Here is a 21707-nt window from a genome sequence, read left to right on the forward strand (position 1 = left end):
CTAATCTTGAGTGAGGGCTAAGAATTAAATGATTTTATTGGTCACATTATGCTTCTGTAGGAGGATGCACTTGTTTGTAGGAAATGCACACGGAGGTGTTGGGGGTGATGGGTTACCAAGCTAGCAATTTATGATTCAGAGAACAAAAAGGCTCTTTGTTACTCTTCCTGCAACTTTTAAATTTAAGATTATGTCAAAATACAAAAAAAAAAAAAAAAAAAAAAAAAAAGGCTATACCAAAAAAAAAAGTAATAAAGGATCAGAAGAAAAGAAATGTGGCTAAAGAACAATTTGGCAATATGCATTAAGAACCTTCAAAATGAGAAATATCCTGAAATCTAGTAATTCTACTTTAAGAAATTTTTCTTGAAGAGGTAACTAGCTATGTATGCAAAGATGTATGAACAAAGGAACTTACAGTAGTACAATTTGTAACAGCAAATGCCATGAAAATCACGCAAATGTTTAGAAGAAACCGTTAACTGCGATGTATTAATAAAATACAATATCATGAAGTTATTAATAATCATGGTATTGAAAAATAAAGACTCAGAAATGCTAACTATATAATGTTAACTAAAAAATAAGTAATGACATATGCAAGATCGTAAGTTTATAAAAGAACAATAAAAATGGAAAAAAAATACTGATTAGCAGTATTTTAACAACAATGAGAAAAGAAGCGATAAAAATTTAATTTTCTGTATTTTTCAAAAATTGTTTTACATTGAGTTTTTATAAAAGTGAAAACACAATTAAGATGATAATGGATGGTTTTTTTAAGTCTCTCCCACCAGCCTGTAAGTACTATGTCCACTTATATCCCTACTTCTTTCTAGCACAGAGGTTTATGCTTTGTGAATCAATGAATGGAATTTACAGTGATTATTCACCCTAATTTCTCAAGTGTTTCATGCCAAATAAAGGTATTCTGGGCTTACCTCATCTGAATTACTTTACTTCCTTCATTTCATCTTCCTAACAGGTCCTGAGCTTTATTCTTTATCTGAAAAGTTTATTACTTCCTTTTTTCCATTCAATGCCTATACCCTGGCCAACGTTTTATCACCTTCCCTTCTAATCTATCCTACAGAGCTCTGCCTGAGTTATGGAATTTAAGTGGGCATTGTTCAAGTTGCCTCTTGATTCTACTGGTCAAAACCTGAGATGGTTCCCTAGTGGCAAAGAAAAAAGTGACATTCTTAGTATTGGACTCTTTGTGTTGAATTCCCAAGTCTAGTTCAGCCCCTGCCCTGCAAAGGAGTCCTCTGGGTCTCAGCCTGGCCCAGCCTCCTGTCCAATGCCCAGCTGGGCATTCAGGCTGTTCTCAGCAGTGACAGGAAACTCACTACCTCACAGGAAAGCTCTTTCTTTATATCAACAGTTGAAATTTGTGGATTGCTCTTGCTTTCACTGTATCATGTCTGACTTCCTGTAAGTGCCACACGCGGTTCTTTGTGGTGACCTGTATCAAATAAGACTATTTCCTCTACCATATCATGGCTCTTCAAATACCTGAAAGCAGAAATCTCCCTAGGCTCTTCCCGAAAACTTCTTTTTTGCAGGGTAACATATCTATTATACTCAATGCTTTCTCAAAATTTGATTTTTATACCTTCAAGTCAAACTGGTATTAATTTCAACATGCTTTCCAACACACAGCAGTGCACAGAGACTTCAGCAAGTGGAAACAAGAGGGGAAGTGTCTACAGGAAATACATGTCCATAATTAGTACTATTACGTGATATCATAGCATATGATATCCAGACAACATTTTCTTTAAAAAGCTTTTCTCTCGACTCTGGACTCTGGGAAACAAACTGAGGATTACAGAATGGTAGGGGATGGGGGTGTGGGGTAACCAGGTGATGGGTATTAAGGAGGGCATGTGATGTGATGAACACTGGGTGTTATACACAACTAATGAATCTCTGAACACTACATCAAAAACTAATGATGTACTATATGTTGGCTAACTGAAAAATAATAAATAAATAAATAGATAGATAGATAGATAGATAGATAAAAGCTTTTTCTCTTGCACATATCTATTTGATGTAAGAGGAGCTCCTAAGCAAAGAGCTATGTACATTTCTGAGTGTTGCCATTTGATTCTGCTACACATTATGCTTAGTCTAGGTAGATTGCCTATAAAATTTTGTTTTTAGTCATTAAACAGAATAATCAAACATAACATACTAAATAGCTTTTAAAAGACAAGAACCTTTAGCTTGGAATTTAGTAAGTGTTGGAAAATTACAACTATGGATAAGGACTTTTACCATTCTCTTTTATTACTAAACAGAAAGTCCAAAGATATTTTGAAAAACATTTTAATACAAATTTGTAGATAGATTCCCTCTATCATTTCTCTTCCTTGTCATATATTTTTTGGGAGTTCAAAATGCAAATATCAATAAATATTTATTGAAAATCAAGTGTGTCAAGAGATTATGGTGTGAGGTCAAACAGGAATACCTATTAGCCTAAGATGTAATCCTCAAAAATTCACAACTAATTGTTGAGGCAAAGCATAAGGACATGCGGAATTAAATTACAATGCCGGAGTTAAAATTATAATAAATCTCAAATGGCTAGAAATGTGGTTAGAGAGAAATGATAATTCCAAATGAAAAGAATATATCGAAGGAATCAAAAGAGGCTGGAAATTAATGTACGTTTATGGTGAGCAAATTTTTAAGAAGCTTAAAATCCATGTAAGATTATGGTTAGAAAATCAAAAAAAGCCGGAAACCCCTGAATAACTATCATAATAAGCAAACCGACCATGAATCGCAGTGGAAAATGAGGTTATAAATGAGGTTATATAATGAGGATGAAGAAAGATTATGCATATCCCAATACTGGAGGAAGAACTCCAAACCTTATTCTTCAGACAACAGAGACTCACAAAAGTTCTGAGCAGAAAAATGATACGATTTGTGTGCACAAAAAGGTGAATGGAGGAATCTGTGCTGTATACATTCAATGAACTAGAGCTATATATTATCAGCATGGATAAATCTTAAAAACATACAGATCAAAAAAAGCAAATCACAGAAGAGTACAAATAGTAGAACTCCTTTCCTATGAAGTAAAAACATGCAAAGCAATGCTATGTATTACTGTAACATATACACACAAACAATAAAAGTATTAAAAGGGGCTTGTGAATAATATGAACCAAACTCAAGACAGTAGTTACTTTGGGGTTGGGGAGCAACAAGAGAGAACACAAAGGAGATTTAAATATGTAGGTGGTATTTTTTTAAGGCCAGTATACAAGGTTTCCCTCTTGGTATACATGGGTTTGTATACAAGGGTTCCCTCTTCTGCTCTTTATACCTTTGCAGTGATGATAGAAATGGAGTTCAGTAGGGGAGAGAAGGGAACTGAGAGTTGCCTGGGTATCTGGAATGTTATTAAGACAATAAAAGCTCAAGATGATAAAAGTTTAAAGTAAGGAGTAGTGATGAGCTTGGCATGAAAGGAATGGTTGTACAATTTACTAAGAAAAAATAAATACAAGATTGTGCCTGATAGCATGTGAAGGGTATAGAAAAAAACCTTTCTCAGGAGAGCAGAGTATACACATCTCTTCCCCACTCCTTGCTCAGTGACATACTACTGATAGCCTGAAATCAGTCACTTTAGGAGTATTTACACCACAAAAATCAGAGAAAGCTACAAATCCAGGCTCTTTTCTTGTTTTTGATTTTGAGAATCAGCTTACCAGCACACTACTGTTTATAACCCATTTAACTGGAATTGAAGAAACAAAAGAAAATCAGTAGGTAAGACATGAAGAACAAAGCTGGGGGCGCCTGGGTGGCTCAGCCATTAAGTGTCTGCCTTTGGCTCAGGTCTTGATCCCAGGGTCCTGGGATTGAGCCCTGAATGGGGCTCCCTGCTCCGCTGGGAGCCTGCTTCTCCCTCTCACACTCCCCTCCCTTGCTTGTCTTCCCTCTCTCGCTGTCTCTGTCAAATAAATAAATAAAATCTTAAAAAAAAAAAAAAAAGAACAACAACAACAACAAAGCTGTTCCTTGTTTCTTACATTTCTAGCCTAGATGAAAGGCTAACGAAGTCTTTGGTCTTCTATCTTAACTAACAATTGTTTTCATAAATAAGAGACTATTTTATGAAAATATTTTATAATACTGAGCCATTGAGAAAATCTACATCCAATTTTCCTTTTAATGTCAGTGGTGAGGTTCCATGCACTAAGTTGTTGGTGTCACATTCCTAAGGAGACAACAGCACAGCAGGGAAAAGAAAAGTGAGTTATTTTCAAATAGAAGTGACTTACCCAGTGTCTCCCATTATGCATCCAGACCATGTGTCCTCACATTTACACTCACCTAAAAGAGAATGAACACGCATTCCTTTTTACAAAGTGAAAACAGGTGCATTAGGAGTAGTCTATTTTTAAAAGTATATCTTCACTTTATTCCTTAAATACCTTTTAAAAAGTAATACCTGCTTTCTAATTTTCCTTATAGTTGAAGTTTTGCATGCAATGCATAATAACAAAAATCTACTTTGACCATATCAAGATTCTATAAATTTTACTAAAATAAATCTTGATATTTTAACAAGTGGCCTTATTTTTAAAGCATTCACTAAAATGCTTTAAAATGGTTTAACAATCTAATACCAATGAAATAGTGTCACTATACGACTCTGGTTTCACAGTCCTTATGGGAATGCTTACAATTTCTTGTCCAGTTTTTAAAACTCTGCACCAGAGCTGCTGGTAGAAGGCTGTATAGTATATTGGGTAAGCAGAAAGGCTTAAAATACCTGGATTCAAAACCTGGACTTGCCACTTAATATATGAGTAATCTTGGAAACATTACCCTTTTAACATCTGGTCACCTTATTCTGTAAATTGGGGCTGATAATGAGTATTTTGTAGGATTATCTTGAGGATTAAATGAGTATCTGGATGTAGATTATACTGGCATTCAGTTATCTGTCTTATAATGGGCTCGTCATACATGGTAGTAGTTATTATTAATATAAACAATCATTTATATTTGTTATTAAAATAATACGATAAATATGATTCTAATCAACTTAAGCGAAATACATGATGTTTGACTATTCCTGGTGAATTAACTTTATCTACTTGGGAAAATATATTCTTCCTAGATGCTAGTCCTAGCATAGTTTACCAGGTCTGTATTTTACTGAGCCCTTTAGCAGGCAAATTCTCCTCTGTGGTCATACTAAGAGATGTTTTAAATAAACCATAATAAAACAGTACACCTTGAACCTACATGCCTAGGATTCTCCACTAGACCATTTAAAAATACCAAACTGAGCTTATTTTGTCCTTTTTTTAGGTTAAATTCAACAAGGAATTTATCATCACATAGCTTTAAATGTTTATTACACATGGAAAAATTTTCACCTGCAGGACAAACATTACCTTGTATCATTTCTGAAGAAAATACTGTTTGCCCCAGCTGTTTATCTTATACTATCACCCAAACTCTTTTGATCAAGCAATTGAATTTAAAATCTCATTTTCCAAAATATTTATAGAAGATCTATTTTAAGTACAACTAAACCACAGCGGTGAACTTACCACTTGCTAACTTTCTTTTGTCTGAGATAATACCAATATTATGGGCTAATGACTGGGCGAGTGTAACTGCCATCAAATCAGTTTTCCCAAACTGAAAGACAAGAGCAAAAAGAAAATACATGTAAACGGGAATTATTTTTTATTTAAAATGGGCCAGAGAAAAATGTCACAATATAATTGGAAACAAGTAATTTCTAAGCATCTAAATTAGCAGAGGTTAAACATACAGTAGCTAAAGCTGAATGATGAAGCATTTGGGAAAAAAAAGTTGTAAGAAATAAACCCATGTTTGATTCAATCTCATAGGGAAGACTAGAAGCCAGAGAATCACCACCTTCTGGTTTAGAAACTTAAATCTAATTCTGAATCCAAATTTCACTAGTGACATTTCTGAAAAACTTAATACTTGTATATACTTAAGTCAGTCTTTTAGATAATAATAAATGTGTAAATTATTTGGAACTTGTTCATTTTTGTGTGTCTACTTGCATGCCCCAAATTTCCCCAAATTAAATAGAATGTGGCTTTAGAAAATAAATGGTATGAACAACAGGAAGTGGTAATGATCTGTGGGCAAAAGAAACCTGAGACCTAAAGATATTTTTTTCAATATGTAGATTCAAGTATTTTTCCTTTAGATCACTTCCATGAGACTTAGTGCCTTAGGGGTAAAAGGAACTCTTTGGGAAACACAGTCTATTTTTTTCTCCAAAAATTTGCAGAATTTTGAAGAAGGAAGAAAATTTCCAATTGCGTTGTTAGGTTATAGTAAGCCAATGCTTCAGGAATTATTCGATTCTCCAGGAAATCAGCCAAAGTAATAGATAGGACCTTATTATCAATAAAAATAGAAGTAAAGATTTTATCTACATAATCTTTAAATAGCTAAATTCGGAGATTATTCTAAGTAGAACATGAAAAGAATTATCAAATATTATCTTCCATTATTTTCCTGTTCTCTGTCCTCCAATCATTTAAAGCAACTACTGGTTGTGAATAAAACAACCTAACATCTAGAGAATATGGAATATGAGAAATTATCTCTTAAATATTAGGAAAACATTTTCAGCCATCATACCACTTTGTATTGTACAGATGTTCACACCTACTTCATTCACGCCTCCTCCTTTCAGCAACGAGCAAATCCCACCAATATAAGCTGCCCCGCTCCGGCTACTCTCAAATTGACTTCCCCTTTTAGAAAAGGAAACGAGAAATGCTTACTGTTCAGAGTTCCAAGTATCACTGCACCTCTCATTATTAATTTACCACACTTACTTTCTCAATGCAAATACATTCCTATACTGTATATTCCTGAGGTAAGAAAGGAATGTGAATACTGTTTACACATAACTGAAGAAAGAGTTTCTGGGGAATGTTTCCCCACATAAGCAATAATACCTTCAACAGAACTATACCTGTTTTTAAAAAATCACCAACATGGTAGCCACCGACAGAGATACAAAAATCACTTGTGTGGTATTTCTGACCAAAATGCCTAACTTGAATCTCTTAATGGGAAAACATCAGACATACCCACAATGAGAAATATTCTTTAAAATAACCGACCTACACTCTTCAAAAATGTTAAGACCAAAATAAGCAAAAAAAGGCTGAGGAAATCTCCCAAATTCAAGGAGACTAAAGAGACAGGACAATTCAATGTGACGCATGGCCCTGCATTGGGTCCTGAGAGGATAGGGAATTAGCTATCAAAAACATTACTCAGATAATTGGAGAAACTTGAATATAGACGATGGATTACTTCAAAGTATTGTGCCTCTGTTAAATTTTCTAGTTTTAATAATTTTCTATGGTGATATAAGAGAATGTCTTTATCTTTAGGGAATATACATGTATTTAGTATTGAAGGCCCAGTAAGTGAGTATCTCCAACTTGCTCTCAAATGGCTCAGGAAAAAAAATTGATAAATGGATGAAAGGAAAAAAGGAAGGGAAGGAGGGACAAAGGGAAGAAGGAAAGAGGAAAGAAAATCAGAATAATGGGGCAAAATATAAATAATTATTGAATCTGGGTTAAGAGTATATATTTCCTTGTAGTATTTCTGCAACTTTTCTATAAATTTGAAATTGTGTAAAATGTAAAAGTTACGTAAAAATCTCTTTTTACTTCCTCTTATATCTTCCTTCAACAGATCTTACTTTACATGATAGGTTTTTTAAATGCTATAATATATAGTCTGCTGTTATATCAAATACACATTTTACCCCCAAAAAACACTTCAAAGTTAGAAAAAAAAATAAAAATAAACTCCAGAAATACTAAGGTCTCAACTTAGAACCAAAGCAAAGGTAACATTAACATTTAAAATATAGAAACTTTAAAGGATTAATCTCTCAAGAATATTCTTTATGAGTATTAACAGTACTTTTACTCAATAAATGCTCTGATTAAATCTCTTGAAAATTAAATAAAAATATATATGCCATAAAAAAATAACTCAAAACTAAACCTCTTACGCTTTCATGACAACTTCAAACAATCTATACTTTAAAACTTCTTTCAGATGTATCTGCCATGTCAAACCCTAACTGCATTATACAGGAGAAAGGATACATCTCAGTCACAAGTAATAGAGCATTCAAGGGGGAACTGAGAAAAGTAATGAATCATAAGTTACGTACGAAAAAAGGTGAACTGCATCACTCTTCTCTTTGATAAAATCCCTCCTGTATTTCATAAACTCACGTAGGGTGATCAATGGATTTTCAGATATGGCGAACTTGTTGTCAGCCGCCCAGGTTTCCATGGCAACCAATACTATCCTTGTCTTCAGTTGGTCTTTATATATCTGGTATATTAAGAAAAAGGAACACACCAGCTATACGTGTGGTAAAATCAAATGATTTATGAACAGGACTACAAAGCTCCTTTAATGAAAACTCTTGAGTTTTAGTTAAATGTAAAAAACTCCATTATCTTTATGGGAGATAATTATTTTTCTAATTCACATGCATTTTCCTTGAGTAATAGAGAGTCAAACTTTACAACTAATACCCAAAGAACAGAGCACTAGCTAGAAACAAAAGATCAATTTTTGACAAATATTTGCACCCTTTTTCAAGGATCTCTGTGAGTTTCTTTTATGGCATTCTTGGGTTTCGCAAGTGAAGAATGGAACAATGAAGACTCCCCTAAGATACAATTTCTATGTAAGCTGACTGGCCCCAGTTAAACTCATAGAGGAGGTACCCACATTGCCTTGTCAAGAAAAGATTCAGAAAATAAATACAGTAGGATTACTAGTGCATCATTCCCACAGAACCAGGCACTCCTGAAAAGAGCACAACCGCCTCTACTGTTTCTCCAATGTTGGAAGTACACCATGAATATCTTTGTTAAGGACTAAGATTCAATTTTTTATTTTTCAATGTGAAAAATATAAGGAGAAATTTCAAGCATAAATCCATGGGTAACTCTGACCACCTCCTTTTATCATCTTCCCAGCCAGAGATAAAAATCAATAAAGTCCACTGCCAGGTTACTAGGGACTTACGGGACACCTTGGCTGGTGCTCAATTCAGAGTACCAAAAATGTAAGAACCATATCATCCATTCTGTTAGCAATCAAGAGACGAAACTCCTCTATGGGAATGTTGAATCGAGTTGATACTTACTAAATCCGCCATGTTCACCACAGATTTCGCATATGTATTGGTATGTACAACTGAAAGCCGATGTTTTTTAAACTGAAAACAAAACAAAATAAAGCAAAAGTGAAGGGCTTCTAGAGTCATCAGCAAATAATCACCTCAGCAGAGAAAACATAGTGTAATTGAAATATCTCTATGGCTTTCTGTAAAAAAATTGTGTTGAGAACTAGTTCTTTACATGCTGTGTAGTCTGAGGCAAGGCTCTTAAGAATTTGAGGCCTCAGTTTACTCAACTGTGAGATGAAGTAAAAAATACTATTCCATCCATTTCACAAGTTTATTTTTAACACAGGATTGTTATTCAGAATAAGAAAATGTACAAAATCTGTCTATGAATTGCAAGACATACAAATATAAGTAGGGTGGATAGCCAGAAAAAGTGTACATAAAACTGCTATGAGTATAAAAACTTACAAGTTCTACAAGACTTAATCAGTAAGGAGAAGAACGCCCTACGATAAGAGTCACAAAGAGGTAGCTTGAAGGCTAGATGTGGATGACATATACCTTTTGTTTGGCCTCAAAAGTGTTTTAAAAATCACAAAATATCATGTAAAACCTGATTTCTGGCTCTCCTAAAATTAGAATCCCTGCATGGTGATAACTAGCAAGTACTGAGAGGCAATGACTCCCATTAGAAAAGCCATGAATCTTTTCTTTTGCCACAGGCCTCACCTCTCCCTATTGTTTCACATCTGGCTTACTTCATTTGTGCTACCTGCCTACAGATCTCTATAGACATCTGAATGTGTGCTATCCTAAAAAGTCAAAATATATGTTCTTACAACTTATTCTGATCATGTAAAAATCTCAGGAAACAGTAACATTCACTGAGTTCAATGAGGTTAGGAAGATAAAACTTAATTCTAGCCTGAACAAAGAAGAAGAACTCAATCTGGCTATTATTATTATTATTGTTGTTGTTATTATTATTAGCAACAATAACAGATGATCACTATTTGTTTAATCATATGCAAACAAATGACACATTTTCCCTCAAATCATTCAAAGTAAATTAAAATACACTTATCCCTGAAATTAAGTAAAATTCAGCAATGTGCCTCACTGAACATGTTTAGTTTAAAACTGTGGTTACATAGCGCCATTAGCATTATAACTCACTGCTGGGCTGTAAATGTAAGCTACTGCCTGCAACATGCCCGTGAGTAGAATATACACACTCTGTGTCAAAATAAATGACTCAGCAAGAAGGAAGGTTTGCGAGACTCCAATCCAAAAATTTTCGCTGCTTGCCTATATGAGCATTTCCATATGGTTTGCTACATAGCTAGCCAGAAATTGAAAAAATGCTTTTCTTTTATTAGGATAAAATGGTACACTGCAAACTAAAGTGTCACATTGCTGGTGCCTCACTGATTTCTTCAATATGCAAATATTCATTAAGCAAATCCAAAGGGCTGACTAATTATAAGTCAAAGAAATATTTCTGGACTCTCACAAAATACTCCTAGTTATTTCCACCTAACAATGTTTCCAATTTAGAAGTTGTTACTGGCTAACAATACATTTGGCTACAAAAATAATCTTTTTCAAGTTACAATTTTCTGGGTTTTTTGTTTCTTCTAAACATATTTCTGTACCCACCAGTTTTACCCCTCAGCACAGACAAATTCAAACAACAAAAAATTCAGCAAATCCTACCATGAGATGATCGTTGACAATCATCAGCTCAATATATTTGGTCTCCTCCTCTACGTTACGAGGATGTCGACGAAGCTGCAATATGGTAAAGGAAATAGCACCTAAATAAGCCCTCTGAACTTGGCTGTGGAAAACTAAAAAATGTATTACACATTATGTTGTATATTATATTGTGCCCTTTCTCCAAACACTTCTGATTTCAGCCCCTGGCAACCACTTTACTACTGTGTTGTGAGTTGGACTTTATTGTTGTTGTTGTTGTTCCACATATAAGTGATACCTTGCAGTATTTATCTTTTTTGTCTGGCTTATTTCATTTAGTATAATGTCTTCCAGGTTCATCTATATTATATATATATGTGTGTGTGTGTGTGTGTGTATATATATATACACACACACATATATATATATACATATATATATGTATATATATAATTTGTGACATATATATACATATATACACACACACACATATGTACATACACACACATATATACATACACACTCACACACATTTTCTTGATCCAGTCATTCATTTGATAGATACCAACATTGATAACACTGTATTATATAACTGAAATTTGCTGACAGAACTTAAACGTTTTCACTAAGAAAAAAAAAGTAAATATGTGAGGTGATTGATATATTAATTAACCCAATGGTATACTTCAATAAGGCTGAAAAAGTGTTTTTAATTTTAAAAAACTAAAACATATGAGAGAAATAAACATTTCTGCTTTTGTTCCTTCAGATTTTTTTTCATTTTTGTCAATTTTACTCAGTGTTTGAACAGGTAATAAATTCATATGATTCAAAGATTAAAGAACTATGAAAAGTTTTAGGATCAAAGTCGTTCTTTCACTTCTGTTCCCCATCTACCTAGTTGCTAACCTTTCCCCCTCACAATGGGTATAGCACAGTTACTGGTTTCTTCTGGAAATATTTATGCATGTAAAACCAAATAAAACATATATTTAGTACTTTCATTTACTTCACTAGCTTTTGCATCAGGTTATTTCCATTTACCAGTACATCTTGGAGATTGTAACACATGACGTGCATTCTTTCTGGGTTAATTTAAGCTTCTGAGGATCTCTGAGAGGATACGGGGGGGGGGGGGTCCGATGGACACTTTTATTCTATAATCTCCAAATCTGGGATTGAGAATGCCCTTTCTTCCTGTGGTACAGCTCAAGGGATCCCCCAAATGATATAAGAGCTTTGTTCAGATAGCTTTGAGAGCTTCCAGGCAGTTCTGGGTTATTTATTACAGCTACGTTATATCTACCTGTTCAACAACGAATTTTCTCCACCTTCAAAATCATGATCAGTGGATGCTCCTGGCAGGAGATACTAAGGCAGCCATATGCCTCAGTTTCCTGCAGTTTCTCTACAACACAGTCCTTAATAAGATCTGTAAAATTGACTTTTTCCATTATGCCATGCTTTGATATACACTTTCTCAGTAAATCGTTATATTCATTTGCCCAATGGCCATTTTTGTGATGAAGGTATGCAATCAAACCTAAATCAATATATGAACCTTTGCTTTGAAAGCTGAATCTAAAATAAACTAAAAAATCGCCAACGCATGGATTCTGATTCAGTGCTAATTGCATTCCCAAACTTTAAGACTTTTTTTTTTTAATTTGAATCCCTTATTACACCAAGTTGACAGGGAATAATAGACTATAAATCTCAGTTTGGAAACCAAGAAGTAATATAAACTTCATCCAGTGACATGAGTCTTTTTAAAAATGATGACGGAGGATGATAGTATCTGCTTTGTAATTGAGGAAGAGACCTGAATTTTACCAGTTCACACAGCAGACCTTCTAAGAAGACTCAACATTTTCTTAATGTCATATTGGTCTGCCATATTGGTCACACAGTTTTGTAGCACCTCACCTCTGTGGACCCACGGCTGTGTCAGAAAAAGAATCTAGTGTTTGCCTTCAAATGACTGGATGTCACAGATGTTTGTGAAGAACTTCAAGGAATGTGTCAAAAGTAAATTATTCTTACTCAGCCATCAAAAAAAATGAAATCTTGCCATTTGCAATGATGTGAATGGAACTAGAGGGTATTATGCTAAGTGAAACAAGTCAATCAGAGAAAGACAATTATCATACAATCTCACTCATTCATGGAATTTAAGAAACAAAACAGAGGAGCATAGGGGAAGAAAGGAAAAAATTAAACAAGACTAAATCAGAGAGGGAGACAAACCATAAGAGCCTCTTAATCATAGGAAACAAACTGAGGGTTGCTGGAGGAGAGGGAGGTGGGGGGGTTGGGGTAACTGGGTGACGGACATTAAGGAGGGAACATGATGTAATGAGCACTGGGTATTATATAAGACTGATAAATCAATGACCTCTACCTCTGAAACCAATAATACATTATGTCAATTAATTGAACTTAAATTTAAAAAAATAAAAATTTGAGAAAAAATTAAAGAATATTAATTTTATTTTTATTTTTAATTATTCTCCGATTTCATAATTCATGAAAATAAGCACTATTTCAAGTTAAATCTTGTTGGCAATCTTCATTTATTTAACTGGGCCTCAATATATATGCATAGTCACAAAATATATAAAGCTTGTGGTAGCAATTCATGGAACCCAAACCCTTCTGAGAGGCAGTATATAAAGCACATATGGTTTAAGCACTTCTGTGAGACCAGACTTTCTAGGTCAGAATCTGAACTCCACCACTGGGTAACTCACTATTATCCTGGGCACGGTTCTTAAGCTTCTTAACGCTTCAATGTCCTTAGCAGTAAAATGGGGATAATAATAATACCTTCCTCATAAGATTGTTATGAGGATTAAATGTGTTAATACAATTAAAATACTTAGAACACAGCCAGGCACACAGGTATCTCTGCCTCAATTAAAAAAAAAAAAGCAATTATTACTCACATTAGAAATGTGCCTATGAACTTATTTTATTTCATACTTACTAAACATATTTCAAACAGAAGATAACTGGTTTCTTACTAGAAATCTTAACTAGAGATCTATTTCTCTCATCCTGTGTTTTTTATGCCAAACACCATCCATAATACATTATATCTTAATTGTAATAACCAGAGTTCTGTTCTTTCTTTTCTGAGTATACTGGACACACCAGGTTACATTAGTGTCAGGTGTACAACCTAGTGATTCAATTTCTCCATACATTATGCTCACTGCAAGGGTAGCTGCCATCTGTTACCAGACAACACTATTTCAATATCACTGTTCCCTGTGCTGTGCCCTTTACCTCCACGACTTACTCATTCCCTGCCTGGAAGCCTGTGTCTCCCACTCTCCTTCACCCATGTTGCCCATCCCTCCATTCCCTTCCCTCTGGCAATCACCAGTTTGTTCTCTATATTTACACATCTGATTCTGCACTTATGTTTTAGACTCCACAATGAGAAAAACCAGATGGTATTCTGATGACTGGAGTCCTTACTCCACCTCAATCATTTCCCAGCTCTACACTTCTGGTCATTTCCACACATTTCGAAGACATCATTTTTGTTGTTTTCCTGTGAAAGGGGTTTCACAGTACCTACTTCATGTGGTGTAAAGCATGATACAAGGACTTATTATTTTTGCTAAGTCCAGGATCCACGGAACATTCATAAAGCTGACATCCTGAGTTTATATCCCAGACTCCAACGTAGCTCAAGTGTGACAATAGCATTTTGTGGCTTTAAAACCTGATGGATTCCCTCTGAAGGGGGTATCTTTACAAGTAGATTCCATGACGTGATACAACCCAGGCAAGAAAAGAAGCCTATGATAGGAAGAACCGGAGATGCCATAGCTGGGGCCACACTCCATCTGTCTGACGAACAACCATACGATCAACACGATCGTGAGTCCTTTTTGAGTCTATGAAACAACACAGCCTCCCTCCACTTCTCCTACATATCTGTCACCTTACTGTTCACCACACCCTGACAGATGCCTGAACTAGGACTTAACCCTCTCACAGAGACTTAATGTAGTCTAAACGACTGGCAGCTGCCAAGAGTTTTTAAAACATCACAGAATATACCTGTTAATACATACCTGCCGTTTACTTCTTTTTGGTCTTGGTTTCAAAATAAATTTTGGTGGAGTGATGTGTACTTGTTGAAATTCTAAAAGGAAATAAAAAATAAATTAATTTAGTGCATTTGCCAGGTGTCTTTCACACAGGGCAAAGTTTTACTATCCCCTCCTCGTATAAATCGTAGAATTATATTCGATTCAGTTATTAACTATTAGCGATTATTATAGCTATTAATAATTAATATAAATCATAACTTATAAATTATGTAATTATAACTATACGGTTATAAATTTTATAATGTATGTTACACCTAAAGATAATATAGAACATTAATCAAAATAATTGTGTTCATATGAAAACTAAATAAAATACATCATGAATTAATACAATTAAAAAAATCTCAAACACTACTCCCATTCTAAATTCTCTCCAAATTATTCTCATATTTTTCCTATAAATACCATTGCCTTCTTTATCAAGAATCTTCTGAATAGCCAACCTGGCCTTCCACGACTGACCTTCATTAAAGAATGACACACCAAATGCTGGTGACGATGTGCAACAGTTAGATCTCTCAGACAGTGCTGATGAGAGTGTCAAATGGTATAAACCGCTTTAGGAAAAGGTTCAGCCATTTCTCATACAACAGTAGTTCTCAGAGTGCAATCCAAAAACTAATGGCATCAACACTACCTGGGGACTTGTGGGAAATGCAAACTCTCATAACCCATTCAAGATGTGCTGAACCAAAAACTCTAGACACTGGTACAGCCACTATGGAAAACAGTATGGAGGTTCCTCTCAAAAAATTAAAATAGAACTACCATATGATCCTGCAATCTTACTTCTGGGTTTACAAAGGAACTGAAATCAGGATCTCAAAGAGATACGTGTACTCCCATGTTCGTCGCAGCGTGATTCACAATAGCCACGATATAGAAACAACCTCAATGTTCATCAGCGGATGAATGGATTAAGAAAATGTGGTATACATATGCCATAAAGTCTTATTTGACCTTAAAAAAAAGAAATCTTTCCATTTGTGCCAACACGGATGAACCTGGAGAATGTTATATTAAGTGAAATAAGCCAGACAAAAGGACAAATACTACAGGATACCACGTATATGAGGAATCTGAAATAGTCAAACTCCTAGGAGCAGGAAATGGAATGATAGTTGCCAGGAGCTGAGCAAAGGGGGAAACAGGGAGGTATTAGTGAAAGGGCACAAAGTTTCAGTTGTACAAGATGCATAAGTCCTAAAGATTTACTGTTCAGCAAAGCGGCCAGAATTAATAATACTATATTGTATACATAAATTTTGCTAACAGTGTAGATCTTATGTTGTATTCTTTTCACTATTACTACTATTACTACTAAAATAACAATAACAAAGACGGTGGAAAAAAACTTTTGGAGTTAATGGGTACGCTTACAGCACAGATTATGGTGATGACTTCATGGATGTGTATCTGCAAACTCGTCAAGCTGTATACATTAATTACCTACAGCTTTTCTCTAATGTCCATCAAATCTCAATTAAGTGGCTTGAAAAAACCCTCTAGACATGGAGCCAGCAGCCTGTGATTCTCTGATGCACGCTGCAGTTGGAGAATACTGCTGCATAAACACACACCTACCTTGAGACCTAGTAATTCCACTGCCAGGTATTTGACAGAAGACATGTAAACATGGGTCCACAAAAAATATTTTTATAAGAATGTTTAGAGGTCTTTTATTCGTAATAGCCAAAAACTGGAAACAACCCAAACGTCCATCAACAGAATGGATAAAAGACGGTGGTAACCGTAAGCAGCAAAGCATACTCTAATTAAAAAGAATGAACTGTTGCTAACCTCTAGCAACATGAATCTCACAGGCATTCGCTAAGCAGAAGAAGCTGAACACAATGTGTGATTTCATTTGCATGAACATCTGAAACAGGCTAACGTAATCTATGGAAAAAAAAAAAAAGATTGCAGAAGTGGGTGGTACTGACTGGGAAGAAGCACAAAGGAAGGTACTGGGATGATGGGAATGTGCCAGATCTTACCAAGGGAGGGCACATGTGCCAACACTCATCTAGTGGTATACAAGATTTATATATTTCATTGTAGCAATTTTAAAAACAGACTGTGCTAAGGGGTCCGTAGGAAATAAATAAACCTTTCTCAAATGTTTTCTTGGGGACACTAGTCCTAAGAGATGTGTCATATAAAACAAAAGGTTCCACGGTTAAACAAGTTTGGGGAACACCTAATCATATTCTATCTCTGGGAAATACATAATGCATAGCAAGACAAAGGTATTGATAACCCAAGACCCAGGAAAACTTTATTAAATCTAAAATAAATAAGCTTACTCTCGAGCTTATTTTGCAAGATTTTTTTTCTAATTTATCAGAATAAATCCAAGCATCTAGAAAGACAAATGACACTCTTAAAATTGACAGTGCCAACTTCTGACAAGAAAAGAAAACCAGAAACTAAATAAGACAGACCTGAGTTTTGGAAGGAGATGTTCAAAGTCATTTTTAATGACAGCAAAACTGCCAAGTCATCTTAAAGTTTCTGCTGAAAAGAAACCCTGAACAAAGTGTTTTAAAAAAAATTGTATGATTAGGGGTGCCTGGCTGGCTCAGTAGGTAGACCATGCAACTCTTGAACTTAGGGTTGTAGGTGCAAGCCTCATATTGGGTGTAGAAGTTACTTAAAAATAAAAACTTAAAAAAAGAAAAAGAATCCACTATGATGGAAAACATTTCGTTCTTAAAAAAAAAATTTGTACAACTGGATCACAGTAAAGACCTTAGGGGGATCTTTATTTATTACTTTATTAATTAATGTTTATTGCTTCCAGTAAGACCTATTAGATTGTAGCTTTATTCTCAGGCAGCTACTCATGATTTATTTTCTTCCCATCATAGGGATTGTAAAAAGTTTCATAAGGTAACTAAAGAAACAGTCTAAAGTATCTGTGTAAAGTAAGAGCATCTGTATGCTTATTTGCAGATAAGAGTGAGTTCTATAAAAGAGGATCCCCTAATCCTTTTGCAGGAGAAGAACTACAGAAGATCAAGGAGTTACAAATCTATTTCAGAGAAGGGACATTAGCAAACACTCATTTCATTTTCCAACGAGGAAACAATGTAAACTTTTTTTTTTCAGTTTTTATTTATGTAATCTCTACAGCCAATGTGGGGCTTGAACTCATGACCCCGAGATCAAAAGTCACATGCTCTTCCAATTGAGCCAGCCAGGCACCCCAACAATGTGAACGTATAAGTGGTTTTCCCAAGCAGTAGTTAATAAGGATATGCTCTCAGCGGATAATTCTTCCATTTCCCCTGTGCCTCTCTCCCAGCACGTTCTCACAGTGGCCCAATCCAAACCCCTGCTCAGTCCCTGACTAGCTGTTGGACCCTGGAAAAGACAAGCTACCTGAGCTTGTTTCTTCATCTATAAAATGTGAATAATTATATCAATCTCACAGAGCTATAGTGAAAATAAAAATGAGATTAAAAATTAGAATGTACTATAGCCATGGTCAGGGCTTACTAATAAGTAGGAAAGGAAGCATCGCCACACCAGATATTCTGAGTGTGTTCTACCTTCAGAGGGAGAAAACCAATGAGTCCTGTAGAGTCAAAGACAAATGCACTCCATATAATCACTGCTCCACTAATGAGCAAAACATAAGTACCCTGCCCTACTTGTCATGTGAAGACTTGGAAGCAGCTCAAACCAGCATCTATAAATAAATGGGCCTGTGAACAAACACACATGAGAAGCAAAGGCTAATTTCACAAAAAAAGGACATAATAATAAAAAGCATTAGGGGCGTCTGGGTGGCGCAGTCAGTTAAGTGTCTGACTCTTGGTGTCAGCTCAGGTCAAAATCTCAGGGTTGTGGGATCGAGCCCCGAGTCAGGCTCCAGGCTCTGCTTGAGATTCTCTCTCTCCTTCCCCTTCTGCCCCCCACCCTCTAAAATAAATAAATAAATCTTTAAAAAAATAATAATAATAAAGAGCATTAACCTCTAATCATTCTGTCTTAAAATGCTGAGGCAAAAAGAGATGAGGAAAACAACAAATAGGAAAATGATTACAAGTTCATCCCTACGTTTACAGAATCAGTATCTCACTGAAAGGGAAGTTTTCTATATTTTGTCTATGCAGACCAGTTTTTGCTCTAATATTACTTCTCCATTCAGAAATACCTTACTCTGATTTTCTCTAATTTTAAAAAGTCTTCCTTCAGTGTGCTCGACCTCTTTCCAACCTCATCCGCTACAAAGGTGAAGTCAGTTTGCATTTTATTCCCCCTCTCGATGTCCTTGACTTGATGCCACTTTCTCTCTAAAATCGTTATGAGCAGTCATGAGCTAAGGGTATTACACATATAGATTAGCGCTAAAGCATTCAAATGAATTATTAAAGTTGACTTTTTTTCTAAAGTCATAATATGAATATCATACCGGATGGAAGATCATCCGAGGGAAATTCAGAAAGTCTGGACTTGTAAACCGAATGAAAATGGAAATCCTCCTAAAAGAACACAAACAACAGAGATTAAGTACGTGCAACCAGTTATCTCCAGTCTCAGGCAATGAGAGCTGAAAAAGCTGAGACTCCTACAAGAACCATAGCTTGACTATGCACTCCCCTGGATTTGGAAAGGCAATGGGCCTCCGTACAACCCTCCCCTGCTCCTGGAGTAACCCAGCATGGGAGAGATCTCCTATTAGAAACAAAATGCCTCTGCAGAGAGAGAAGCCACAGCATGTAGTAATGGAAAATAAATGAATGAACCTATTCCCCCAAGGAGAAGTAACACATCTGGGAAAATGGGCTAATGCTTTTTATAACTGTTCCTTTCCATAGGTCCTTGCCCCATTTTTAGAGCCAGATAGTCTTGCCAAGGCAAAGACGGCAGAGCTCACACTCTTCTCATTTCGGGAAGTAAAATGACGGTACAAGCAGATGCCCAAATGGACCTTGCTCCAAAATTCAAATGTCATACAAGTTATGTGACAAACCAAAAGACAAAAATCCATTTTTCATCTTAGAAAATTAATGAACATTCAAATAATTATTTCTGGCTCCTTTCAATTAAAAAAAAAATAGAATGTCATAAACAGTCAAGTTTCATGATATTGCTGTAAAAAACATCACCTGTCCAGGCAAAGTGATACAAAAGCCAACAACAGGCATTCAGAAAATATAATACAATACAAATAGCTTCCCTTGGGCACCTGGGTGGCTCAGTCAGTTAAGCGTCTGCCTTTGGCTCAGGTCATGATCCCGGGGTCCTGGGATTGAGCCCTACATGGGGCTCCTTGCTCAGCAGGGAGCCTGCTTCTCCCTCTGCCCCCCTCCCCCGCCCCACCCTGGTTCATGCTCACTCACTCTCTTTCTCTTGAAAAAATAAATAAAATCATTAAAAAAACAAGAACAAAACAAAAAACAAATAGCTTCCCTTTGTGGGTGGCAAAACAGTGTGTATTTTTAGAAATTACTTGCCTAAGTGTTTGAACAATGTTGAATACAAGGAAGAATATCTATGTGCACAGAGCAAGAATGGAAGTGTATTATGTTTCTCTGCAGTCTACAATATAAACTCAATGCTTTTTTAATTTGTGGAAAGTGAATGTTGCAACTAAAATTAAGGAGAGAATTAAGAAAACTTAAATCTCTCTACACTTCATCAGCACAAGGCCCTACAGACAACAGGCAACAGAGAAAAATCTGAAATCTAGAAAATGAAAGAGAGGTAGAAAATCACGTATCTATGGAGTTGGTCTATAGACTGAATGTATGTCCCCCCACAAAACTCATATGTTTAGGCCCTAATTCCCAATAAGACTGTATTTGGACAGGACATATGAGAAGGTGATAGAGGTTAAAATAGGTCTTAAGGGTGGGGTGGGTCTGGTGTCCTTGTAAGAATAAGAGATACCACAGCTCTGTGTCTCTGCTAGGTGGGCACACAGCAGGAGGGAGGCCATCACATCCCAAGGACAGAGACTTCAACAGACACAGACCCTGCTGGCACCTTGATCTTGGAATTCCAGTCACCAGAACTGTGCAAAAATAAATTCCTGTTGTTTAAGCCCCCCACTGTCTTGTTACGACTGCCTGAGCAAACTAAGACAAGTCTTAGCACATTACAGTGTAGAAAGAACAAAAATGGAGGCTTCAGAACTCTTCAGAAAGTATTTCCAATATACAGAGTAAAAAACAGACTTAAAAAAAAAAAAAACTTGTGATTTTGTCTTAGTATTTAATTTTATATATATGTATATATTTATATTTACTATCCTGACTCTAAAAATATAAAAATAAAATAGAGACAAAAAGAGGAGGAAAAAAGAAGGAGAAAAGCTCCCAATATCAATTTTTACATTTGCCACAGCAAACAGAAGGAGCACTTACTTGGGAGGTGTCATTTTCTTCTGGTTCAATGAGATAGGTGTGGTTCCCATCATAGAACATCCCACTGCCAAGGACAAGAAAATAATTAGGCATGGCTATTGATTCTTGCCTCAGCACAAGATCGTTTTAAAATCAGCAGCTGCCAGAGGACCAATTTACTTCTCAACACTCACTTCCCGGTCCCACCCATCATCACCAGATACACACCACATACTATACACACACAGACACACACACGTTCCCCACACCACACACACACTCCATACAGATTACACACCACACATCACACAC

At 35.7% G+C, this 21707-nt stretch overlaps 1 protein-coding gene across 1 annotated transcript in view; it reads right to left on the bottom strand.

The window, feature by feature from the left end:
* Positions 1 to 21707, bottom strand: part of ADAM22 (ADAM metallopeptidase domain 22) — a 213965-nt gene that overhangs the window by 56141 nt on the left and 136117 nt on the right. Inside the window, exons 6-14 of the mRNA XM_040644568.1 lie at positions 21417 to 21480; positions 19460 to 19529; positions 15001 to 15071; positions 10931 to 11005; positions 9233 to 9304; positions 8240 to 8406; positions 6704 to 6788; positions 5595 to 5685; positions 4311 to 4362 (exon numbers count right to left, since the gene is read on the bottom strand). Coding sequence (XP_040500502.1) covers positions 4311 to 4362; positions 5595 to 5685; positions 6704 to 6788; positions 8240 to 8406; positions 9233 to 9304; positions 10931 to 11005; positions 15001 to 15071; positions 19460 to 19529; positions 21417 to 21480 — 747 coding nt within the window. The remainder of the gene's footprint in view (positions 1 to 4310; positions 4363 to 5594; positions 5686 to 6703; positions 6789 to 8239; positions 8407 to 9232; positions 9305 to 10930; positions 11006 to 15000; positions 15072 to 19459; positions 19530 to 21416; positions 21481 to 21707) is intronic.

The sequence above is a fragment of the Ursus maritimus genome, unplaced genomic scaffold (genome assembly GCF_017311325.1).
Source record: "Ursus maritimus isolate PB19 unplaced genomic scaffold, ASM1731132v1 scaffold_3, whole genome shotgun sequence".
NCBI classification, from domain to species: Eukaryota; Metazoa; Chordata; class Mammalia; order Carnivora; family Ursidae; genus Ursus; species Ursus maritimus.